Source organism: Carassius auratus, unplaced genomic scaffold (genome assembly GCF_003368295.1).
Source record: "Carassius auratus strain Wakin unplaced genomic scaffold, ASM336829v1 scaf_tig00214588, whole genome shotgun sequence".
Taxonomy (NCBI): Eukaryota; Metazoa; Chordata; class Actinopteri; order Cypriniformes; family Cyprinidae; genus Carassius; species Carassius auratus.
The window spans coordinates 201710-227602 of record NW_020527725.1 but is presented as its reverse complement, the minus strand read 5'-3'; the positions used below and the strand labels follow the sequence as shown (position 1 = coordinate 227602).

At 37.2% G+C, this 25893-nt stretch overlaps 2 protein-coding genes across 3 annotated transcripts; both read left to right on the top strand.

Moving 5' to 3' along the window:
* Nucleotides 1–579: 579 nt before the first annotated feature.
* On the top strand, nt 580–6383 carry LOC113092446 (tripartite motif-containing protein 35-like). Its single transcript, XM_026258043.1, has 6 exons — nt 580–975; nt 1333–1428; nt 1663–1893; nt 2020–2042; nt 2111–2232; nt 5678–6383. The coding sequence occupies exons 1-6, from the start codon at nt 580–582 to the stop codon at nt 6160–6162; spliced, it is 1353 nt and encodes a 450-aa protein (XP_026113828.1). The 3' UTR covers nt 6163–6383.
* Nucleotides 6384–13132: 6749 nt separating this feature from the next.
* Nucleotides 13133–24649, top strand: paxbp1 (PAX3 and PAX7 binding protein 1). Of its 2 annotated transcripts, XM_026258041.1 has the most exons (19): nt 13133–13529; nt 14018–14146; nt 14711–14884; nt 15120–15338; nt 15575–15675; nt 16011–16028; nt 16392–16615; nt 16884–17073; nt 18684–18807; nt 19462–19564; nt 21231–21346; nt 21443–21642; nt 21765–21915; nt 22000–22121; nt 22521–22597; nt 22743–22809; nt 22959–23105; nt 23224–23378; nt 23883–24649. In XM_026258041.1, exons 1-19 carry the CDS (start codon nt 13253–13255, stop codon nt 23998–24000), a joined length of 2712 nt encoding a protein of 903 aa, XP_026113826.1. In that variant the 5' UTR covers nt 13133–13252; the 3' UTR covers nt 24001–24649. The 2 variants fall into 2 exon arrangements, with proteins under 2 accessions (XP_026113826.1, XP_026113827.1); XM_026258042.1 differs by lacking the exon at nt 16011–16028.
* The last annotated feature ends 1244 nt before the right edge of the window (nt 24650–25893 follow it).

The window sequence follows — 25893 nt, the reverse complement described above, 5'->3', positions numbered from 1 at the left end:
AATTTCAAAGTTACAAATTCCTCACCTATAATTATTCAATTTAGAATCGATTTTAAAGTTCTCTTACTGGTGTAATAATCTTTACATAACCAAGCCACTATTATCTCTCTGTTTTATGTGTTTATAGTTTGATTTCAATGTTCAGCACTTTAGTCAGTCTTATGGTTGTTTTTAAACGTGCTTTATAAATAAATGAACATGAACTTGATGTTGCTTCCCCTAAACTGGGTGAAAAGTAATGCATATTTTCAATTAAAACATGGGCAGTATTTGTATTATCTGCAGAAATCCTGCTGTTGTGGTCAGAGCTGTTTAAACATACAAAAGTCATCAGAAACTCCTCCCTCTTACAACACTTACCCGGATGAGACTGACTTGTTATTTCTTCTTTCTGTCACCGATTTTCTTCTCTTTGACAAAAGCAAACAAGAATCAGTCATCAGTGGACGACAAAGAGAAAGCCTTTGAAGAAGTTTGTTTCTGAACAGACAGCAGATCTTTGTGATTCTCGAAGATGATTTATTTTTGAAAGTTGAAAGTGAAAGTAAAGTTTAGCTTGCTGGAGCTCAAACACTGAAAATGGCTTCACTATCTGTAGAAGAGCTTTCTTGTCCCGTGTGCTGTGATACCTACAAGGCTCCTGTTTTTCTGTCATGTAGTCACAGTGTCTGTAAAGAGTGTCTTCAACAGTTCTGGAGAACCAAGAAAACTCAGGAGTGTCCTGTCTGCAGGAGAAGATCCTCCATTGCTCAACCTCCCATTAATCTAGTGTTAAAAAACTTGTGTGAGTCGTTTATGAAGGAGAGAAATGAGAGGCGTTCATCAGGCTCTGAGGAGATCTGCAGTTTACACAGTGAGGAACTCAAACTCTTCTGTCTGGAGGACAAACAGCCGGTGTGTTTAGTGTGCTTTACTTCAGAGAAACACGTCAGTCACACATTGAGACCCATCAGTGAAGTTGTTCCTTCATATAAGGTAGGACAAATGTCTCTTGTTTCATATGTAAAGACCAATTAATCATAAACACAGATATCATCACATATCATGCACTCAGTATTTCTCTCTGCTGTTTTACTCAACTTCATATGACATAAACTCTGCTCTGATTTGTTCTGTGTATTAAAGTGTAGTCACTGGGTAAGAGATCAAAATCCTGCTGTTGAAAAAGTGTATTTTATTTTTAATCAGGTTGTTTTTGATTTATGTTTGCTTTTAATTTCTGAATAAATTCAGTGTGAGATATACACAAAACACAGCACTGTATGATCACTGTATTCTCTTCTCTTCACTGCAATCTGGTGTTTTATATATTTGTATTTTGTTCAATTCTAGGAGGAGCTCAATACAGCACTGAAATCCTTACAGGAGAAACTTCAACACAATGAAAACATTAAAGAAGAGTTTGAGAAAACAGTTCAACACATCAAGGTGAGGAAACAGAATCAAGAGTCATTTTCATTACAGCTGTAGCATCACTAAACACAATTATGATGTGTTATATTTAATATAATGATTCCAGTTGATTCTTTTTGTAAATGACGAGCAACGATCTGCTTCTGGATCTGTTATATGTCGGTGTCTGAGTTTCTCTGAGATCTGAATGATGTGATGTGTTGATGTGTGCTGATGGAGATGTTTGAAGTGAATGTGATTTGATTTCAGTCTCAAGCCGAGCACACAGAGCATCAGATTAAACAGCAGTTCGAGAAGCTTCATCAGTTTCTCAGAGATGAAGAAGAAGCTACAATCACTGCACTGAGAGAGGAAGAGGAGCAGAAGAAGCAGATGATGAAGGAGAAGCTGGAGGAGATGAACAGACACATCTCAGCTCTTTCACACACAATCAAAGACACGGAGGAGATGATGAAAGCCAGTGACGTCTGCTTTCTGAAGGTCTGATTTCAGATCATCCATTGATTGATTGATTGATTGATTGATTGATTGATTGATTGATTGATTGATTGATTGATTGATTGATTGATTGATTGATTGATGATCAATGGTGTGTTTGTTCTGCAGGAGTTTCCAGTCACGATGGAAAGGTGAGTGATCTGGTGTCTCTGCTTCTGATCCAAAGCCACTGCAGTTCTGATCCTGAATGTTCTTCCAGAGTCCAGAACTCATCACAGCCGGATCCACAGATGCCTTCTGGGGCTTTGATTCATGTGCCGCGTTACTTGGGCAACCTGCCCTTCAGAGTCTGGAAGAAGATGCAGGACATCGTCCAAAACAGTGAGTCTGGAGAAGATCTGTGCTGTTACACACACTGGAACTGACGCATGAGGGAATATTTACAGATTTCAGCATTATGTGTGAATAACCAGATTCATGCTGATATTTACATGATATTTACAGTTACAGTGATACAGCAGATCTCAGTTCAGTTTGATTGATTGACAAATCTTAAATATTTACTGTAACAAACACTGACAGTGATCAGAGGAGAGAGTCTGATGTGTTTGATTAATAGCCTGATTGTCATAATCAGTGTTCATTTCATCAACGAAGACAAAATTTTGACAAGCTAAAACTAATATATGATCAGGTGCGGCTCGTCTGAAAAAAATTATAAATTGTAAAAGTGTTCAGCATTCTGCAAAACATTTTTTTTTCTTCAGATTTTTGTTACGTTACCTTAAGCTTCAGCTCTGTGTCCGCATCAGAACAGTAACTAGTTGGCATTAGTTTAAATCTGCTGACATGAATAATAGCCTTTATATGGTTATATTTTTGTTTGTTTTATTATTATTATTATGAGAATAGACATATGATCGTCTTTCCTCACCCGAATTGCTCCACACTTGTAACATTCTAAATCAACATTTGGAGGTGATATATGTAAATTTTAAGTTAATTTTCATATACAGTATTTTGTAACAAAAAAAAATAAAAAATAGTGCATTGAACTTCTAACATTTTGATGTAGTATAATTACAGTGGCTTAACAGTTTGGTTTGCAGATCAGCAATCTTTTTTTTCTGCAAGAAAAATAAAACAATATCTATTCGACTTAAAAGTAAATAGTTTTACAATATAAAATAAATAATCAATATTATACAAGTTTACAATATAAAAGAAAGCATGCAATGCAGACATCAATTTAGTAGTCACTGTACAAAAATACACACAACTGGTCTTAGTGGGAAGGATGAGACTGTCTTTTTTTGCACAGCTTATCAATTCAACATCTCAGTTCGAACACTCGCTCTAAAACCTTTACACGTGAGAGCCACCGCACTTCTGAATGGAAGAGTAGCTGAACATGAGCATTCGTGTGCACAGTTATGCGAAGAGATGTGATTTTAGGCTAGCGGCCTTGACTTTTCGGAGGTGATAGCCACTTCTACTACTTCCAACACATCATGCAGGTCGGGTGCCATTGACTTGATGCAAGTGCTTGACGATGAAGCATACAGTGAGTGGCTGCAATCTTTGGATTTTTGGCTTTAATTTGGGTGACAACTCCACTTCTGTGCCCAGTTATTGCTGCCGCACCATCAGTGCAAACAGACACACATTTGCGAAGCTTTTTACATTTGGCTATTCACAGAGCTGCAAGATACGATGCTTGCTGTGCTTTCTCAGGTATTGTCATGATGTTAGTCATAGTCATTGTTGACAGTTGTCTGTTGAGTTTATACAGTTTCAGCACTTCAACAGATAAAACCTTCAAGCAAAGCGTGCCCTGTGGTCTGCTGTCACTATATTTCATAAAGCCATATTTTCTGTATGAGTCATCAGATTTCATCAGTTTAGTTTTTTCACGCTAGGCTCTTCTGTATTAACCTTCTCAGCTGAGAAACTACATCCTCTGTCTAAAAACGTATCCATTTTAAGGATACTTCTTATCATTTATCAGCATGTTCATGGCTAACTGTTCAGTACAGTAGTACATCAACTGAAGTTTTGGTGACGTTTCAGAGTAGTGTGCTGCGTATAATTGCTATTATTTTATTATTACATTTCTATTTTAAATACATCATAGTTTACAAAGGTTCACAATCCTGACTTACATACAGGTAAATATATATATATATATATATATATATATATATATAAAATTTCCTAACCTAGAGTGTCTTTTGTGGCCCCCCTAGCTCCATCTGGTGGACCCCAGTTTGAGACACCAAAACACAAACTATCTGAAACAATGGCCTCAGCACCCGAAGGAGTAACGTGACCAGACGTCCCGTTTTTACCGGGATTCACAATTAAATTTGTCAAATAACTTGGGGGGGGGGGTGAAATGCTCGTTTTCACTCAATATCCTGTTAATCTTGAGTACATATATAGTAGTACTGCATCCTTCATAACTCCAAAAAGTCTTTAGTTTTATTATATTCATAAGAGAAAGAATATAATAATTCCCAGAAAAACACGAGCGGCTGGAGGTGTGACGTGTGGGCGGAGCTAAAGAATCACGAGTGCCAGTAGGCTTTTGCGTTGAGAGCGTTTGGAAGCTGTGACACCGTGAGGACAAAACCAACTAAAACAATCCATGCCAAACAAATCCATGCCATGATTCAGCGTATATTTATGATCCAGAATCAGATCCCGAGGCTGAAACTGAATGAGAGCAGCAGCAGCAATGACTCGCTCTGAGCGGGGCTCGAACCCGGGTCTCCAGCATGGGAGGCGGACGCACTAACAAGGAGGCAGAGATATTTTAAGCGGTTTTACTCAACGCCTGCGGTTCCAACACACGATCGTGACCCTTTTTCGTTGGGATTGCATCATCCTTAAGAAATAAACGATACGCGAATCCGTCGTCAAACATCTTCGAAATGCAGGGAACAAACATAAACACTTGCACAACTCCATTGATGCTCTGTAAAAATAAACTCCATCCACTGGTCCCTTAATGCTGTTTTTTCTTTGGTAATCTGTGCAGGGTTGTCTTGCCCTGGCAACCAAAAACACACTCCTTTTGTGACATTTCGCGACACTCTCGCTCTGATCAGTGAAGTCTGTTGTGCTCTCAGTGCTCTGCTATACGGGAGCGCGCGCTCTTCCGGCAGAAGTGCCCTTAGGACCCATATAAGGAAATTCTGCTCCATCTAACGTCACACAGAGCCATACTCGGAAAAACTTTCTGAAACTTGTGACAAACCGGAAGGAGTATTTTTGGAACAGAAATACTCCTTCAAACGTACAACTTAATTTTTGAAACTTTGTCCATGTTTAGCATGGGAATCCAACTCTTTATCAGTGTAAAAAACTCAGTATGCATGAAATAGCATTTCACCCCCCCTTAAGAGGTATTTCTTACAAAAATGAAAATTGTCAACATTTATTCAAGTTTTTTTCCAAAATACATCCTTGATGCAAATTCCTCATAAACTTAATTGATTTGGTCTTAAGAGAGAAGAATTAATGACTATATTTGAATGAAAACTACATATAAAATAAATATTGGTAACTGCAGTTTGACTAAAATAATGACTAAAAGTTGGAAAAAAAGGTATGACTTTCTGTCGACTAAAACTATGAGAGACTCAAATGACTAAAATGTGACTAAGACTGTTAGCATTTTCGTCTCAAGATAAAGACTAAGACTAAATCAGAAATGCCTGTCAAAATGAACACTGGTCATAATTCATAATAATCTGTGTGTGGTTCACTCTTGATCACTATATGAACATCAGAATAAAAGCAGCTGTTGATTGTGTCTCATCAGCTCCTGTGATTCTGGATCCAAACACTGCACATCCACATCTCATCCTGTCTGATGATCTGACCAGTGTGATACACAGCAGGAACAAACCTCTTCCTGATAATCCAGAGAGATTCGACTGTTATCGCTGTGTTCTGGGTTCAGAGGGTTTTAACTCAGGAACACACTGCTGGGATGTGGAGGTTAAAAAGAATTCAGTCTGGAGTATTGGAGTAACTACAGAATCAAACCAGAGGAAGGGATGGGTTTTCTTCAACACTGATTTTTGGAGTGTGGAGCGTGGATATTCTGAACGCCTTGGTTTTCCTGTTAACCAGGATCTTGAGCGTGTGAGAGTTGATCTGGACTATGACAGAGGAACAGTGTCATTCTCTGATCCTGTAACTAACACACATCTACACACATTCACAACCACCTTCACTCACAGACTCTTCCCTTTCTTCTGGTGTTGTGACTCTCTGAGGATCTTATCGTTCAATAGTCAGTAAATGTTACTCCTGTAGTTCTGGACCGATGTTCTGGATCAATCATGTTTTCAGTATTTTATCCGTATCACAATTTGTTCAACATGAGACTAAATGAGTAATTGTTTATTTCAGTTATAGAGGTTAAATGATAAATTTGATAAATATGTTCATTAATGTAAATCAGGGATGAGTAACTGTCAGCCTGCAGTGTTTTTAAAACTCTCTCTCTCACACACACACATGCACGCATATAATATTTCTATTATAATATTTAATATTTGAAGTTATATATATACAATATAGTAATATATATATATATATATATATATATATATATATATATATATATATATATATATATATATATATATATATATATATATAAACACCAAAAATATTGCAGTACGAGTTTTATTGGAAAATAATAAAATAAAAAAATCCAACATCAAATTAAAGAAATATTGTAGTTTGCATTTTCTATTTTTTTTTCTCTTAACAATAATATATATATTTTTTTTTTTTTGTTAAAATGTTTCTATTTGTAGGACTTTTTCAAGATTTTTTAATCAATTTCTATATTATTTTTTTTTGTTACAAATGTGTTACAAGATTAAAATCAATATTTTACAATTTGTGTGACATTTCTGATATTGTTTATGCATTATTTATATGTGTAATTTATGTATTTATTAATTGAATTAATTAATTATTTTTTTATTTTGGTGTTAATCATTCAGATCAAGATTGTATTATTAGTGTGATATTTCCAAGATAAAAAAATAAAATAAAATACAATTGGTATTTTTTTTTTTTTACCTTTTAAATCAATAGCTTTTGTCGAGGAGTTTTCAGAGAAATTATACTTAGATTGAAATAGGAGAAGAATACGGCTGATCTGATCAATACTCTGATTTTCTCTTTGAGAGGCAGAAACTGTCTGTAGTTTACAAATGAGACACATTTGGTTTTCTAGGTTTGTACACATCTAAACAAATGATGAACAAGAAAAATGCACATTTCATTTGACTAAGATACATGATTTCTGTTTGATTGCATCCCAAATCATCATTTTCTGTATTTAATGTTCATGCGCTTCATTTCCGCCACTCGAGAGCTGAAAACAATCAGAAGCACAGCTGACAATCATCGCCGCTGCCTCTGTTACCATGGAAACCAGCATCAGCACCGTCCGTCTGGAGCTTCATCAGTCTGTCTGAGATCAGCTGTAACATGAGTGTGATGTCTTGTTTTTATTGGTGTTTTCTTCAGATGTAGCACTGCATCAGTGTCTCAGCAATGGATGCTCTGCTGTGAATGGGTGCCGTCAGAATGAGAGTCCAAACAGCTGATAAAAACATCACAATAATCCACAGCACTCCAGTCCATCAGTTAACATCTAGAAAAGACAAAAGATTAAACAAATCCAGCAAGATGATTTAAGATGATTTTTACTCAAATACATAGTCTATAATCCATAATAACACTTCCTCCAGTGAAAAGGTGTTCTGGTTTGAATCAGGAGAGAAATCTGCACAGATCAAGCAGCGTTTAAACAGCTCTAAACAAACATATGATTAGTTGCGTTTAGTTTGCATTCAAATTTGTTGTTCTCTGCTATCTCTGAGCCTTCATTCATCAACAGCCAAAAACAAAACTTCTGTCCAATTTATTTACCTCAATGTTGTTTCCAAACATGCTGTTATTTTTTTCTTTGGAACACAAAGGTAGATGTTTTGAAGAATGTTCATGCAGCTCTTGAAGTTTTTTTTTTTTTTTTTTTTTTGTTCCTTGGCAAAAATAACATTATATGGAAGTCAGCCAAGTCAGAATTACAAGATGTAAATTGTAAACTAAAAATATCAAACTGTAAAATTCAAGTTTAGATCTTTATATTACAATGCATGCATGTAATCTATAGTTAGACAAACTCACATGCCTTACTGTTAATCTAAACCTTTGGATACTTAACAGATTTGTCAATGGCTGCTTATGTGTTATAAAGACTATGACACATGGATTCAAATGATAAATTAGTTTTTTGTTCCATGGAGAAATAACAATATACTATTTCAGCTATGGAATAGATAAACCAAAAATAATTTTTTACAATTGTGTCACAATTCAGCCTTTCTCACTGTTCTGAGAAAAAAAGTCAGAATTGCGAGATTTAAACTTAAAAAGCAAAGTCTAAGTCACACATCTTGCAATTATGACTTTTTCTCTGAATTGTGACATAAACTAACAATTGCAAGATGAGACAGAATTCAGAGTTATGAGTTTACAGTATATCTCGCTGTTCTAACTTTATTTCTCATAATTGCACATTTCTATCACACAATTCTAACTTTATAACTTGCAGTAGTGAGTTTATATCACACAAGTCTGAGAAAAGCATCAGAATTGTGAGATAAAAAAAAGTCACAAAGTCACAATTAACATTTTTTTTATTTATTTTGTATTAATTGCTGGAAAGGGACTTCCATACTTGTTCTTAATTGACTCATTAAAAGAAAGAGTTCATGAGAGTCATTTGTTAGTGAATCAGACCAGACAGACCTTGCTGGATGTTAGTGGTTGTGTGCATCCTGCAAAGAGTAATCACATTACAATAGTTGGCTATTTATGTCTTATGTATTCCGTTTTAAATGTTTAGGTTTTACCTGCAGTTTATCTGAAACAGTTGATACCACATTTAATCAATACATATATTTAAATAGCTATATGTGTTTGTGAGCTGTTTCATCTTTTTCCTTCTTTGCTGTTTGTAGGACTAGTTTTGTCAAAAGACTCGGTACTTCGGTACTAAAAACATGAAAATGTGACGGTGGCAGGTTTCTTTAAGTACCGGTGGTACCGAGGAGCCTGTCAGCCCGGTTCTTGACGCATAGAGCGCTATGATTTCCACGAAGCAGAAAACGCGGATGGAATCTCAAAATCCATGATAATTAAACTTACATTTTAATATTGACAGTCACGGAATTTGTCAAAGTTAGCATAAATTAATCAAATCAATTCTCCATATGGACCAGTATCTGTATAAGTCGGTTGAAATCTGAATCCTTCATGTTCTGCGTCTCTGTGTGAATGAATTAATGGTTGTTTACTACATGGACTGAAGTGCGTGACTCTTGCAGTGATTTCTGCCATCTCAATGAGGACATAAATACATCAACAACATCACCAGAACTGTTCTGAGTCACTTCACAAGCATTTTACCGTTTCGTTTGAATAAAACCAGTGTCAATTTAAAGGTATTCACGGCAACCCATCAAAATAAAAGTTAATTTTTACATAAAGGCATTGTGCTAGAGATATAACTAATATTTAGTAGAATGTATGTGATACTACTTCTGTTGAAAAAAAATTATACAACTATTTTTTAAAGAAATAAATCACACAATATTTCTTCCATGTTTTAATTTTAAAAGCAAATCCCCTTTATTTACCAAAAAATAAAATGTTTAAATTTATTTAATTAAAAGACAAATTAAATTTGGGTGAAACTTGTTTACTGTTTTTCATAATTATATTACTTGTGTAATGTCTGTTTCATGTTCTTGTTTTCATGTCTTTTGTTTTGTAGTCTTTGTTTATGCTGTTTGGTCATTCTTCCCTTGCCCTCTTGTCTTGCTATTGGTTCCTCTTGTTCCTTGCGTCATGTTCCGATTTATTGTCTGAATCCGGTTTATTGTCTGAGTCATGTGTCTTGTTTCCCATTGGTTTGCTCTTGTCATGTGACCCTCATTGTTTGTATAAATAGTCATGTTTTTGTCATCCCATTCAGTGTTGCCAACTTAGCGACTTTGTCGCTAGATTTAGCGACTTTTCAGACCCCCATAGCGACTTTTTTTTAAAAAAGTGACTAGCGACAAATCTATCGACTTTTTTTGACAGACCTTATTTAGTCTCTGAGACTCTCCGGTACTGCCGCACGACCTTTCTCTCTCTCTCTCTCTCTCTCTCTCTCTCCCAGCGTGCGCACACGCCTCTCTCTCTTTGCATCTGCTATGTTCAGCAAGCAGAGATGAGCAGCACTTTCAGTTAAAAAAATATATTCTGTTGCTTCTAACTCTATTTTACATACAAGTATAGCCGAAATCACAGTACAATCATTATCTTAATCTTATGTGTATGTGATTTCATTAGACAATGTCGTGAATAGGATTTTAGTGCGGAGATTAACATCTTTGAGAGCTGGTTATGTAGTCTTAATAGACGCGTGTCAGTCATTATAATATTAATTCCGTTGTCGGACAACAGAAACATTCAAATATAATAATAAAAAACTTTTATTGCGAATTTTGACTGCCTTAAAATGCAGGACATGAGCACAGAAAGGGCAAGATAATATGACGCACTTGCGTCATGAATATGCTAATTAGCATATGACGTCATCCAGCGACATTTAGCGACTTTTCAGGCAGGGTTTAGCTACTTTCCATTGAAAGAAGTTGGCAACACTGATCCCATTGTGGTTTTGTCGTTTATTAAGGTACCTGCTGTTGGTGATTTTGAGCCGCGTTTCCACCGCAGGAACTTTACCCAGGAACTAGGGACTTGGTCCGGTACTTGGTGTGTTTCCACCGCAGGAACCAGGAACTAAATAAAAGTTCCGGGTAAAAAAATGCGCCCCAGAAAGTCCCTGCTGGCGAGGTGGTACTTTTTTAAAGTTCAGGAACTTTCGGGGGCGGGACTTTGGCGCTAAACATCCTGATTGGTTGAGTTGACGCAGCATTGGTTTAGTTCAACCACCATTTATTCGGATCAACATTTTCAAAATATTACTGTTATTGTGTAATGAAATGTAATTTTAAAAGTATTTCAGGCGAGAATGTAGTTGTTTAAAACTCAAATCTGTTGTTTATTTATAAAGACAGCGCCTATTTAAAAATGTGTTTCGCCGATCTCGTTGACGGTGAGCTCCACACGATCAGCGAGAGCTCAGTGATCATCTATCCGCCCAGAGGCAGCCTCACCTTGGATAGACCTTCTGATATGTGCCGCTGGCTCTGATGTGTCTTTAGTGGTTAAACATAACATATAATTCAGCTGCGGGGTAAATCTAACAGGTTTTCTTTGGTCTGTATTCAATTTATCTATATGTTAAAATGAAAATAAAAAAGGCAAGTCTATATAATATTTCGTTTCATTGTAATGGCTGTATATAACGTTACACTTATCCCTGAACTAAGTACATTTCTGCAGCTGTTATTATGTTTAAATGAAAACGAAAGGAGGCAGTGGTATTTTATATCCTATTTCGTTTTATTGTAAATGTACTGAGGGGAAAATTGCAGTAGCCAAAGCGATCTGAGTTCAGCATTGGTTGAGTTCAACCACCATTTATTTGGATCATTTTCAAATATTACTGTTATTGTGTCATGAAATGTAATTTTAAAAGTATTTCAGGCGAGAATGTAGTTGTTTAAAACTCAAATCTATGGTTTATTTATAAAGACCGTGCCTATTTAAAAAATGTGTTTCGCCGATCTCTGCGACGGTGAGCTCCACTCGATCAGCGAGAGCTCAGTCCTCATGTATCCGCCGAGATGCAGCCTCAAATCGGCTAGACCTTCTGATATGTGCCGCTGGCTCTGATGTGTCTTTAGTGGTTAAACATAACATATAATTCAGCTGCGGGGTAAATCTAACAGGTTTTCTTTGGTCTGTATTCAATTTATCTATATGTTAAAATGAAAATAAAAAAGGCAAATTTATATAATATTTCGTTTCATTGTAATGGCTGCATATACACATATCCCTGAACTAAGTACATTTCTGCAGCTGTTATTATGCTTAAATGAAAACCAAAGGAGGCAGTGGTATTTTATATCCTATTTCGTTTTATTGTAAATAGGAAAATTGCAGTAGCCAAGACGAGCTGACTGAAGTTATCAAGTACGCTGCTGTTTATAGATTTACCGGACTTGCGTCGTCGCGGACATCACACTCCCGAGTCGAATGCACAAAGTCTGAACTAACTACCGAGGATGCACGTCCAAAATCAGCGTACTTTAAAAAAACAAACAAATCAGCAGTACTTTGTATTGAGAAACGCGCGCAGACCTACGTCACCAGTCTATTTGCCTAATCTTCCCGGTACTTTACACCGCGGTGGAAACGCAGAAAGCAACAGGTCTGGGGGGAAAAAAGTTCCTGGGAAAAAAAGTTCCTGGTAAAAATGTTCCGGGTAATTTCGGTGGAAACGCGGCATAAGTCTGTTTCTGTCAAGTCTGGTCAAGTTAAGTCTGTTCATGCCCCCTCAAGTCAAGTTTTTATTCATTATTTGGATTTTGGATTGCACTGTTGTAAATAAACTGCACTTGTGTTCATTTATGCATGCCTCCAGTGGACTATTTGTTATAACTTTTATCAAAAAATACAACTTTATTATATTAAAAACAAACAAGCAAGCCCTGCCCAGACTGAAAAAGTAACGCAAGTAACTAAGTAATGTAATTAGTTACATTTTAGGGAGTGACGCAATATTGTAATGCATTACTTTTAAAAGCAACTTTCCCCAACACTGAAATACACACATATAAAAGTCTAAGCTCTTTAAATAAAGAAAACAATTAGCATAACATTACTTGCAGATCTTACTATTACATCTACCTGATACATTTATAAACTTATCTGTTAACATTACAGTTTATTGACATCGAACGTCAATTAATTAAATAAAAAAACTTAAAAATTAACACGTAAACCGAAAATAAAAAACTAAAAGCTAGTTCAAAAATGTATAAATACTATAATAGTAAATCCTAAACAAACATATTTCATAAAAAAATAAACAATGATCCACTGTTAATCTATTGTATTTTCTTTTTTTCCTTTGTATTTTTTATTTTATTTTATTTATTTGTGTGTGTGTGTGTGTGTGTGTATTTATTATAAAAAATGTATGTCCCAATGAGTTGACACCTCAGTCCTGTAGATGGCGGTAATAAAATTTGTTTGCGAACCGCCAAATAAAAACCACAGAAGAAGAAGAGGAACACGTTTCCGCCAAAGGCAAAATGGTGGAATTGTTATCATCGCTGGCGCCCTGCATAAATCTAAATATCAGTCTGTACTAACTCTTCCAGAGGCGTTGCACTACATCACCATGTTTAAGAAAGCCAAGAGGTGCAATTTCAGACGGAGGAATGACTCAGAAAATGAGGAGAGAGAGGAGGAGCATCAGTCCGGCGGGCCCGGGGCTGAAGATTCGGTGAGCCCGAGTGAGTCCACCAGCACCGGTGCCGCTCCTGGAGCAAACGCGCTGAACAGTCACGGAAACGGGGTTCAGGCCGGTGCTGTCAAGTCCAACAGAGAGAAAAAGAGAAAGAAGGAGAACCGAGAGGAGCCGAAAGCGAGTCTGCTGAGCTTCCACGATGATGAAGGTGCCTAATGAGCTGCCATTGAAGACATAAATAAGAATATAAGTTAGATATGGAAACGTACACTTACACCAACTATACTTTAAGAGTTTCTCAATGTATTTCCCTAATTCTTTATTGCAGTCTACTGAAATTGAAAACCGTTCGTGTCATTAAAGTCACTTCTCTGGGAAAACACGAGCTACTTGGCATATTGTATTAGGCAGTAATAGTGACCAATTAGCACGCTGCATATATTTTAATATAGCAAATGATTGGCTAAACACCAGTATCATAAAATTACTGTGATAAGGGAGAATAGGAATGTCAACGGTCATGGCAAATATGGAAATACTAGAGTGTTTTAAAACTGCTTTAAAAAAAAAAAGGTAAAAACACCCAGTAATCTTAATAAAGAAAAGTTCATGTAAATTCTTTGGCCAGAATGTGTGTAAAAAAAAAAAAAAAAAAACAACAACAGCAACTCCCACAGATAATTTCTTTTTTATTAGATGAGGCTGAAATGTTCCGTGTGAAGAAATCCAACCACAGCAAGAAGATTGTCAAGCTGCTGAAGAAAGAATATAAGGAGGATTTGGAAAAGACCGGCAGTACCACGCAGGAACCAAACACACGCATAGGTACAACACTTTTGTTCTTGTTTTTTATTCTTTCTTCATGATATCATTCATGTTCATAGATCAGAGTCAGGGGACTGCTTTCTTTCTTCAGGAAAACATATTTAGTACATTTTTATAAAATAAAAAAATTAGGGGTGCACAATAAATTTCGGCCGATAATATGCTGTTATTACACAGAGGTGTTGTTAACTGACAAGCTGCACAATTCCACGTTCATTATCAGTGTGGATTTGCACAGTATCTCAGTAAACAACGGCTCTGTGTTGTAACAGCTGCTCTATGTGAAATCACGCACCTGATGGAATTTACCGCTGATTAGAGAACCGGCTTTAAGGACGAGATGCGCATTAATTATCAGCCGATATTTATCGTGCACCCCTAAAATGCAGTTTACTTGAGTTTTACAAGAAAATACTATCTCTTTTTACCTTTTACAGCGTATGACCCCATTTGTTCGTTTTTTTTAGGTCCTCAAAGTATTAAATACCTCCAGAAACATATAGCAAGGTAAAGATTACGTAATAAGTTTGTATTATCGCTCACCGTTTTTTTTTTTTGGTCCAGGCGGACCTGCTCAGAATCTATCAATTAAAGAGGAGCCCTTGGAGGCCAGCAGTGAACATGGAGAAGAAGAAATGGAGGTGGACAGCACTGAGGAACAGGAGGATGAGGGCGAGCAAAGGCCTTCGGGTGGAGCGTTTAGCCAAACTCTGTCGGCTCTCAGCTCACTCAGACCAGGTGAGAGCTCCCATCATCCCAGACAAAAGTGTGTCACAGTCACCGGAGCAGCAGCAGTAGCATTAGGCTGTTTTTGCTTTTCAAATGCTTCGAGAACAGTCGTACAGGGCTCGGACCTGCTTCTGGGTATTGTGGTTAAACATTGAATGCTGTTAAACACTCCATTTGATCAAATTCTTGTGAAAGTGATATGCCATTGTGTTTACACAACAATAATTGTTGTACGTTACAACAGGCGAGATCCCCGACGCGGCCTTCATTCATGCTGCTCGTAAACGGAGGCAGATGGCTCGAGAGCTCGGGGGTGAGCCTCCGCTGGTCGAAAATGACGTTACAAACAAGCGCCTCGCTCGTGAAGATGAGAACGGCGGCAGTGACGACGAAGACGAGAAGAGAATCGTCTTCAGTGGAGTCAAGATAAAGACTCAGAGGCAGAAAATAGCTGAGGAGATAGGTCAGTTTATGAGCTCAGAGCTAGTCATCTGAAGCTGAGTTCAAGGAATCCCCGATCACACGCTCTCTGGACGGGTTGTCCTTGTAATAAATGGCATGTCACATTGAATAAATCACACAAAAAGGACTGAATTCCTATGAATAGGACTTTTGTGAGAAATCAAATACTGGAAAAGTTGTGCTGTGAACTTAGATCTGACCATAGTGTTTATTTTGAATTTGTGTGTTGTGGTTCAGGTATTGAATGCAGTGACGATGAAGCTCTAGATAATGGGCAGGATGAGGAAGTGAGTCGCTGGGAGCAGGAGCAGATCAGGAAGGGCATTAGCATCCCACAGGTGGGTCACTTTTGTCTGTATTGTGCTTGAGTGTTGTGCAGTATTGTGTGCGTATACAAGTTGTCACAATAACCACATTTCAGTTATGTATGTTAGGCTTTTTTCCCTTTTAAAACTCCTGTATATTTTATATCGTCAATGAGTATTTCAATACAACAGTTCAAATGTGATATGACATTCTTTAAATACTTATTGTGTATATTAACAAATTGAAACTATGGCATGTAAAATTCAAGTTAAGAAGTTAAGATCTGTGAATATTTTTGTCCATATCGTTTAATAACAGTAACACAATAGACAGTAATCTCTCTGTGTCTCTCTTTTTGTCTATACAGTATACACACACATTTGGGGTCAGTAATACATATTTATTTTACATAAATATACATTTATTCAGCAATGATGCATTGTTGATCAAAACGGACATTTATAATGTTACAAAAGATCTCTATTTGAAATAAAAATGATGTTCTTTTGAACTTTAAAAAAAATTAGTTTCCACAAAAATATTAAACAGGAAAATTGTTTCCAACATAGTCATAAGAAACAAATTAACATTAGAGTGATTTCTGGAGGATCGTGTGACAAATGCAGCTTTGAAATAACATGAATAAATTACTTTTAAAAAATATTGAAATAGAAAACAGTAAATAGTGTTTTTGATTAAAATCTGACACTCTGATCCTTTTAATGTCATATCCTTTTTTATGTTTTAGGTCCAAACCACCCAATCCGAGGACCCAACTATGTATTACCAAGGCAGTTATGATGCACAGCCGTATGGAGCGTCCTATGCCATGCCCTTTAGCTACGCCGCTGCCACAGTTGGAGCAGACAACAGCAAGCCTCTGAAAGCAGAGCCCTCGGTTCCCTATCCCATTCCCTCTTGTGACCTGACCCCTATAACCACAGATCTGGTAAAGAAACGTCTCAAAGACAGGTACGGTCTGAACCGCCATTTTAAACCCTCAAAATGCAAGTTGGAGTTTCCTAAGATTTTGAATGTACCACACTGATGCTGGTTATTCCTGGCTATCGTGGTGTTTCAACTCTGTTAAGCTGATTTGCAGATAGTAAAATCTGCAATTGTTTTAGAGGCTCCATTGCTCTTATTAGACCAGACCGTCTTCATCAGGACATGTGTGACCCTAGTGACTTCCCCATACATAACTGATAATAAATCTTTCTTTGATTCCCCTGTGTGCCAGGCTGAGCTTCATGCGTCAGGGGCACGATTCCAATGCCCGGCGCTTTGAGCAGATCCAGGAGGAGCTGGAGGCCTCCAAAAAGAGCATCCAGCTCCTGGAGGGCTCCTCACAGGAGGCTGCAGACAAATATAGATTCTTGCAAGAAATGCGAGGGTATGTTGGAGACTTGCTTGAGTGTTTCAGTGAAAAGGTAAGAATGAATGCATTTGCTTTTAATGTTGCTGCTGCTTTTTTTTTTTACTGACTTGTATTTTTGTTAGTTTTTTTGTTTGTTTGTTGTTGTTTTTATCTTGGCACTGTATATCTTTGTGATTTATTTTGAAATGTATTGAATGTTGCTTGGTTCAGCATTGTGTGCTTAGTTCGACTTTAGTTTAAAAAAAAAACTTATAGTTTATGATCATCCTTTATAAAAAAACTTCAGCAGTGCACCAGGTCACATTTTTAGTAGTTTATGGATTATATTGTAAACTTCCATCTTTTTTTCCCACAGTAAGATGCATTAACTTAAAATATGTTTCCATAATTGTTTTCAGCTGTAAAGAGACACTATATACATAAATCATGGTGTCTTTGATGGGGCATGGAGAACAGATCCTCAAAAGTGTTATTAGTTGGGCAAAAAATCTTTTATATACTAATTTATCTAAGAACTAGTCACTTTATTTAGAAAGTCATAGGTCACCCCTCCCTTTTTGTGTGAGGCTTCCAGTTTGTTTAACTGCTAGGTAGCTAACAAGTTGAACCATTTTTAAAAATATTAAAGTAATAAGTGGTCAAAAAGGTAAACCTTTATCACGCCAGTAGACTAAACTGCCATTTAAAGCCTTTACATTTTTTTATCTTTAGGTTATCATTTGACTTAGCTTAATTATTACATTAGCTTTAAGATAGTTTGTCCTAAGTATATGTTAATATCAAAAGTAATTTGTGGTACATGTCTTGGAAAACTGCAACAAAATTCCATTCATTTTCTCCATGTGGGAACTGTTTTGTCTGTATCTGTTTATTACATCAGCAGTTCTCAATTCCAGTCCTCGTGCCCCACTGCTCTGCACATATTGTATGTCTCTTTGTTAACACACCTGATTCAGATAATCAACTCCGTGCATGTACTGTGTCCCTATTGACATGGTCTCTACACAGTGTTTACTGCTCCCTACTCCCTGAGCAGGGGAAATCTGTTGAAGTTTACTTCATTTCGGCACATTCATTCACGGATTTGCATTGCACAACGTCCGTCTGCAAATGGACAAGTGACATCATATACCTCTGTAAATCAATACAATTTTAATTCATGCTTTGCACACTTCAATGCACTTTGAATGGAACATATACCTTTGCTTCAAACTGGAATCATGGCGGAATATCCTGTGATGTCCACTTCGCAGGGCACTTATGTTCGAATAGAACAACATCTGAAGCAATAAGAGAAACATAAAATGTGCAGAGCAGTGGGGCACGAGGACTGGATTTGAGAAGCGCTGCATTAAATGAATGTCAAAAATATCCAACAATGGCTTTCCGGAAGTCCTTCACAGTAGTTTCAAACTACTCAAGCCATTTATTTTTTTATTTTTGGCTTATAATATGGTAAATAACACAAAAGTATTAACACAGGGGAAGACGATTTTGATTCAGCTCTAATGGGCTTTCTGTCCTCATTGAATATGGGTAAATTTGGTCTGGTTCTGCTGCTTTCTCTCTCCCATGCCACAGCAGAACACACTGAACCCCTCGTCGTGGTCGCTGGCCACTTGTCTTTAGTTCAGCTGTCACAAAAATCATCATATCTTTCAGGTGCCTGTTATTCTGGAGCTAGAGGTCGCCATGCACCAGTTACTTCGGCAGCGGGCGTCCCGTCTCGTCCAGAGAAGACAGGATGATATTAAAGATGAATCGTCGGAGTTTTCCAGCCTTTCAAGTCAGTCCATCTTGAAGGTTTTTATTTGAATGGCCTCATTGTTTTTTTTCTTTCTGTTCTGTTATATAGTTGTAATTAATTGCACATCAGTAATACACAAAGAGACTGTCCTGTGGGTGCATGCATGTATGTATGTATGTATGTATGTGTGTGTGATTGAGACAAGTAAAAGTGTATGTGGCTTTCTGATGGTGAAAGCTCACTGGCTTCTAATTGGTCAGTGTGTACACTGAAACATTGCTAAGATGCTGAGCAGGTGAGTGTTTTGGAGGAGAGTTTCAATCTCACCCCAGTAGAATTGAGCAGGTAGATCAAAACCAGCTTCTATTTGTAAATTAATCCTGATGATGTCAGAAAAAAAGGAGAAACAACTTAAAGGGATAGTTCACTCAAAAAAAAAAAAGAAAAAAAAAAATCTGTAATGTACTCACCCTCACATAATTCCATCATTCTATGAAATGGGTGTTCTTTAAGAACTGTGCATGGAATACTTTTTTTTTTTTTATATGTTGTATTGAAATTTGTGGACTAATGCATTAACATCTATGCTATATTAATGAGTAGGTTATGACTATCTTATCTGTCAGTATAGGCTGTAACAGAGTTGATGAGCTGAGCTTTACTGTGAGGTAATATCATTTTTTTCTGTTTCAGATAAGGCTGTTATGGCACCTAATTTGGACTCATTCGGTAGAGATCGCACAGCCTATCAGGAGCTGGCCAAGCAAAGGAGGATAGCTGAAAGAGAAGCCAGACGGTATACTGTCACTTATATATATGTGTGTGTGTGTGTGTGTGGAGATCAATATAACAGGACAGCCTACAGTTTTCTAAATTTCGAGGTCACTGCTTAGTCCTATTTGAAGTTAACCTAACAGGATTAGAAGGGCCATCTTTAGGCATATTTCATGAATTAATTGTATTCTGAAGCACAGTATAAAAAACCTAAATGAGACTGAAAACAAATGGCAGCATTCCTCTAAGGTGACTGAAACCCTTCAACAGCAGGTTTTCCAAATGAAGGCCAAAGAGATGACCCTTTCAGCCACTGCAAGAGAAGCTGGTCATTCCAAATCTGTGATTTCTAAAATATTGCAGCTTTATAATGACACTAATTCATTCAAGTCCCCCCAAAAGTCTGGGCGTCCACATAAGAGAAATGCTCAAGAAGACTTCAACACTTCTGCTGGAATTGCTCGCCAATTGAACGCTGAACATGGTAAGGATCTGTTTAAGAGAAGTCGGACTGAAAACACACGTCCGCTCTCATCAGCAGAAAGAATCAAAGGCTAGACTCACCTTTGCTGAGGAGCATGTTGTGTGGAGAGATAACTGGTCCAAAGTTCACTTTAGTGATGAGAGCAAGTTTAATTTCTTTGGGTCAGATGGGAAACATTATGTTCAGGGTCGAACAAGGGAAAGACTGAACCCTGAGTGTGTAAAGAAGTCAGTGAAAGGTGGAGGAGGAATCATCATGGTTTTTTAGCAGCAGGAGTTGGGGCTCTTATACAGTTACATGGCAGGGAGAATAAAAATTTATCAGAACCTTCTTCAGCAACATGCGGTGCCTTCCCTGCGGCCATCTCCCAATCAGTCTGTAGTTTTCCCACTGCAAAATGGATAAAGCAGTCCCTTAAAGTGGAAAACGTTGAAATAATGAAATGATGGGCCAAGAGTCCTGATCTATACCCAACTGAAAATGCTAAGAAACCCACTACAGTCACAGATCTATGGAAGAGAGTGGAAGAAAGTGGAAGAAGAGACATCCAAAGTGAGGCCTCTACACTTCTTGCTAGTTTCTGACAGCTGTAACTCTTCAAAAATTTAGTTGTAGTCGTCTTTCGTGCTACAGTGGTTACTGTTCTCTAATTTTAATCACTGTGTTTTCCACAAAAAATATAGTTGTGTTTTTTTTTGTTGTTGAAATGCTTTGGTTATTTGGTCAACCATGTTAGTAGAACAGTGTTAGTTTCCCACAGCTAATATTCCTTCACATTTTGAGTGATGGAGATTAGCAATATTTCAGTGAAAGTCAAGTATTTATGGATTGTTCTCTAATTTTGATCTCCACTGTGTGTGTCATATAATTGCATATGCCAAAGCATGTAATCCTCAATATAAATATTTAAAAAAATATATAGAAATTCACTTTGTACTGTAACTTGTAATGGCAAAACATTTTTGGAAAAGAGCAGCAAGATGGTACATTTTCAGCTTTCTCTTGTTTATCGATAAAGTACATTTAATACTTTTAATAATGGCTACTTTTGCTTATAGAGTAATGTGAAACATATGCCTTTTTACTATTTGCTTGTTAAATAGCGAGTGCTTCTAAATTAGCTTGAATAAGAAATTCAAAAGCCAGATCTACTACTCTAAGCAGAGTTTCTGAGGTATAATTCAGTTTTGACACCCCTGAACAGAACTCGTCGCAGACAAGCTCGAGAGCAGAATGGCAAGAGAGCCGAGCATAAGGAGGGGCTGTCCAGTGATGATGAAGAGACATCCACCGACATCACCAGCTTCAGCTCAGAAAGAGGTGACCAACTCGACTCACAGCACATCCAGATCAGCTTCTGCTGGTTAGTTTTCATTCTTCTCTCAATTAACAATTCATCATTTTTTTGATTTCCAGATCGCATTTTAAATGAGTCTAAGATGGTTTTTGAGGATGTGGCGGAGGAATTCCACTCACTGGACAGCATAAAGTCTCACTTTGAGACCTGGAGGAAGCTGTATTTTACATGCTATAGAGATGCCTACATCGGACTCTGTCTGCCCAAACTCTTCAACCCTCTTATTCGACTACAGCTCATCTCATGGTCTCCACTGGAGGTACAGAGAACCCCCCCCCCCCCCCCACTCACACATTTCTATGAACTGCTTTGCGTCGCCTAAACATTTTGATCTGAAAGTGCCTACTGCCTAAATGATCACATTTGTATCTATCTGTATAGGTGGAGTGTCCCAACTTTGAGTACATGCTGTGGTTTGAGTCTTTGCTTTTCTATGGCTGTGGGGATCAGAGCGGCCTGAAGAAAGAGGAAGACGTAGATAACAGCCTGCTTCCTTCAATCGTGGAAAGAGTGCTGCTTCCCAAGCTGGCAGGTCAGTCTATCCCATCATTATGGTCCAGTTCTTTCTTTCAGAACAGCATCTTAAACCCAAATTGCACCTTGTTCACCCCCTCAGTGCTGATGGATCAGGTGTGGGACCCGCTCTCCAGGAGTCAGACGTCCAGACTGGTCACGTTCATGCAGAAGCTAATTAAAGGCTATCCGACTGTGCTGCATGGCGACAACCGCAACACACAAGTCAGTGAATGGATGGGACTGCAATGCATTAATGCCACAAGACTAAGATATAATATTGGAGGATAAAGAGTGACAACTGTTATAAAGATCTCTACATTACGAGCTTTCAGAATTCTATATTACTGCACCAAATTGCATATTTTTGTACTTTTGAATACAATTGAGGTGTTAGTTTTCCTCAAGTATGAGCTCTATTTTCTCCAGTGTTAATTTATATGTGCCATAAAAGCCTGAGTTATCAAATATGACACTCAGCAAGAATGTGTATTATACTTCTTATATTTTGTCTAAAGGCTCAAATAAATTTCCTTTTAAAATTGTATTATTTCATTTACAGGGTTAAATTGTTTCATTAAGAGAAATCTGATTTCTCAAGGCAAGAATGTGTCTGTTTTTCAGGAGCTTCTGAGGACCATAGTCATGCGAATTCGACGGACTCTTGACGATGACATTTTCTTGCCTCTTTTTCCAAAAAAGTGAGTGTAAAAGCCGAAACACTCCTGTTGTGTCACCGTTTGTACATGTTGTTGTTAGTTCACATCGTCTAGTTTCGAATGTGACTAAATGTTTTGTAAACCAGTGTGTAATGATGGGTAATTCTTGTTTTTTTTACCCTGACAGTGTAATGGAGAACAAGAACTCTGGTCCTTACCTCTTTTCCCAGAGACAGTTTTGGTCTTGTTTAAAGGTATGGCTAGTCATGCTTAAACATTCTAACGACTTTCTGCTGTCGTTTGAATCAGTTAATCTTAGTTGAACCTTTTTATTTTTTAAAATATTTAATGTTTCAACTATTGTTCATGCATATTCCAAACTGAATCTCTTTCTTCTGTTCAGTTATTTGGGAATATCTTAATATGGGACGGGATCCTGTCTCCGTCAGTGCTGAAGGAGCTTGCCATGGACAGCACACTAAACCGCTACATTCTCTCAGCCCTGCAGACCACAGACGTCAGCGAGGAACACATGGAGAAGTGTCGCAGGGTATGACTTGTCTCCACATTTTCTGGTGGAGTTAGGAATTAATATTCATCAAAACACAGTGTTTCCAAATGATGTCCTTCAACTCAAGACACTGCATTGCTCTCACTGCTGCCCTCAGGTGGTGGAGTGTTTTCCGGTGCAGTGGTTCAGCAGCCTGAAAGGACAGCAGACTCTTCCTCAGCTGGAGAACTTCTGCAGATATTTAAAACATCTGGCCAGCAGTCTTTATCGCAGCTGTGTGGCTGGATCAGATGTGGAGAAGAGGAACGTGAGGTAAAGAAGTTTCTAATGTCCTTGAGTTAACATCTCAACCTTACTGTAGATGACACACAAAGATATGACAGATATAAACATATCTCTCTCTCTCTCTCTCTCTCTCTCTCTCTCTCTCTCTATATATATATATATATATATATATATATATATATATATATATATATATGCTCAAAAATACAGTAAAACAGTACATATTTTGAAATATTTTTATTTAAAATAATTATTTTTTTATTCTAATATATTTTGAAAATGTTATTTATTCCTATGATGGTAAAGCTTAATTTACGGCATTAAAAAAGTTTTAACATTAATTTTGAAAATCTAAATGATTAAAGTCTTACTGACATTTAACATGTTAGTCTTAGCATATGTATGTTCACATGCTTCATTGTTTCAATGTAGAATTAAAATGTAACATGCAGGTATTTTAATGGCTTTGCGATGTAAGCATCATCCCATTTTTTTTATTTTTATTAATGCAATTATTGTTTCTCTCCATAGGGAACACATAAAGGAAGTGGTTAGGCTTCTTGGACGGCTCAATGCTTTAGACCATGTTATTGCGGTTGCGTCAGAACACGGAATTAAAGATATAAAGACTCTCCTCGAGAACAAATGAAAGGAAAAGCAATGGGACGCATGCCTCCCTGACCGTTTTTGGATGAATCACACCATGTAAATACTGTGAATATTGTAAATTTTTTGTGTGGCTGAAGATTTTCCTTTGGGGACACACAAGTGGAATCTAGTGAAGTTTCTCCTTCAAGACAGTTGAAATTCAGTGTGTTTGAAGTGCACTCTGCTGTGTTTAGACTTTTGTAACCTCTTTCCTGAGGAGAGGTCACCCCTTTTTTTACGGGTTTTTTTTTTTTTTTTTTAAATGGATGGAGTCTCTTAATGGATCTTTTAAACTGTCTATCACTGCAGTATGATTACCTGCAAGAAAATACTACTCTACTCATGCATGGGTTTGGTGCTCTTTCCCTTCCACAAAGGCCGCACTAAAGCTGATCTCTGAGAGCAGGATACATAATGCATCTTGTAAACATGCAAAAAATATTTATGCACAGCCATGGGTTGAAATGATCCTGTATCTGTGCCCATCTTAAAACAGAGTTTTGCTCATGTGCCAACCTCAGCCCTAATTAAATGAACATGACATGCTGGCAAACAAAACAATGTGCTACAGTAACACATGTACTTATTTTTTGTTGTTGTTTTCCTGGATCTTGTAATGTTTTATTTGCTTAAATAAAGAGTTAATAATATTTAGGACAAATTCCTTCTTTTATACACAATGGGGTTAAAAAGTATATTGGAAATTTGGGATTTAAAGTGCAGGCTAGTTCAGGAGCGTGTGTGTGTGTGTGTGTGTGTGTGTGTGTGTGTATGTATGATTTCTTCAAAACTAGTTCACAGATTTTTTTTTTCTTTTTTTTTACTTATTCCTCATAATTGCAACTTTATTGTAATTATGACTTAATATCTCACAATCTGACTTTTTCAAAATTCCTTTGTAATTACACTATTAGTAGTGCTCATAGATGTAAAGATTTGAGGATACGATTGTTTTTACATGCAGTTAAGAGTTTGAATATAAAACGCTTCATGTCAACTAACTATGCTTTAACTTGAGGTAGAAATAGATATATATATATATATATATATATATATATATATATATATATATATATATATATATATATATATATATATATATATATATATATATATATATATATATATATATATATACTCAGATTCTATAGAAGGGTTTGTTTAAATCCAAGCCAGAGAGCACAGTAGAATGTTAGTTTAGATTTTATGAACATGTAACTGTTTGCCGTTATCTGCTATTGTCTTTCCCCTAGTGGTTCCCTTTCTAGGGAACTCGCACTGTGTCCTCTAGTGGACACTATGAGGACTGCCACCAGCGGGACCGGTGTCTGATGCACGTGTGAAACAACTCCAATCCTACTGACCTACATGGCCCGTGACGTCACAGGCACATGCCCGGAAATAAAAAGTGGCACCTTTAGAACATGTTACACACTTTTGTTGTCTTGAGGAACTGTCTGTTTGTTCAGCGTGTGTGATCATCATCCTGGTGAATCGATCAGCATTTTAGGGAATGTGTGCCTATGTGTTTGATTTTTAAAATTTGAGGGCACATTCTGATGTTCAGTGCAACGTGCTTCTTGTGATGAGTTACAATGTAAAGTATCTGCTCATGCTCGTTTCTGTTCCAGAGAGGGTGTAGGACAAGTGTTTGTCTCTCGTGGCTCGGCCCCGCTGTTGCCACGGCACAATTTATCTCAGTTTATTGTGATCAATTTGACTGCAGGATCTGCTTATCCTCTGTTAACAGGTTGCCTTATGCTGCGGATAGAGTTTGTGTTATGATGATGAAGTGTGAGAACCGAGTCGTTTTAGCCCCAATCTTCCAAGTTCGCCGGGTGGAGCTATATTCAGCTTGGCTGTGCCTCTTTAATATGCATATTATTGTGTGTGT

Excerpts from the sequence above, each read along its gene's own strand:
- LOC113092446 (XM_026258043.1), top strand. The coding sequence starts at position 580 with ATGGCTTCACTATCTGTAGAAGAGCTTTCTTGTCCCGTGTGCTGTGAT. Across the intron at positions 1,429-1,662 it reads AAACAGTTCAACACATCAAG|TCTCAAGCCGAGCACACAGA; the intron begins GTGAGGAAACAG and ends ATTTGATTTCAG. Across the intron at positions 2,233-5,677 it reads GCAGGACATCGTCCAAAACA|CTCCTGTGATTCTGGATCCA; the intron begins GTGAGTCTGGAG and ends GTGTCTCATCAG.
- paxbp1 (XM_026258041.1), top strand. The coding sequence starts at position 13,253 with ATGTTTAAGAAAGCCAAGAGGTGCAATTTCAGACGGAGGAATGACTCA. Across the intron at positions 16,616-16,883 it reads AAGAAACGTCTCAAAGACAG|GCTGAGCTTCATGCGTCAGG; the intron begins GTACGGTCTGAA and ends CCTGTGTGCCAG. Across the intron at positions 23,379-23,882 it reads GTGGAGAAGAGGAACGTGAG|GGAACACATAAAGGAAGTGG; the intron begins GTAAAGAAGTTT and ends TTCTCTCCATAG.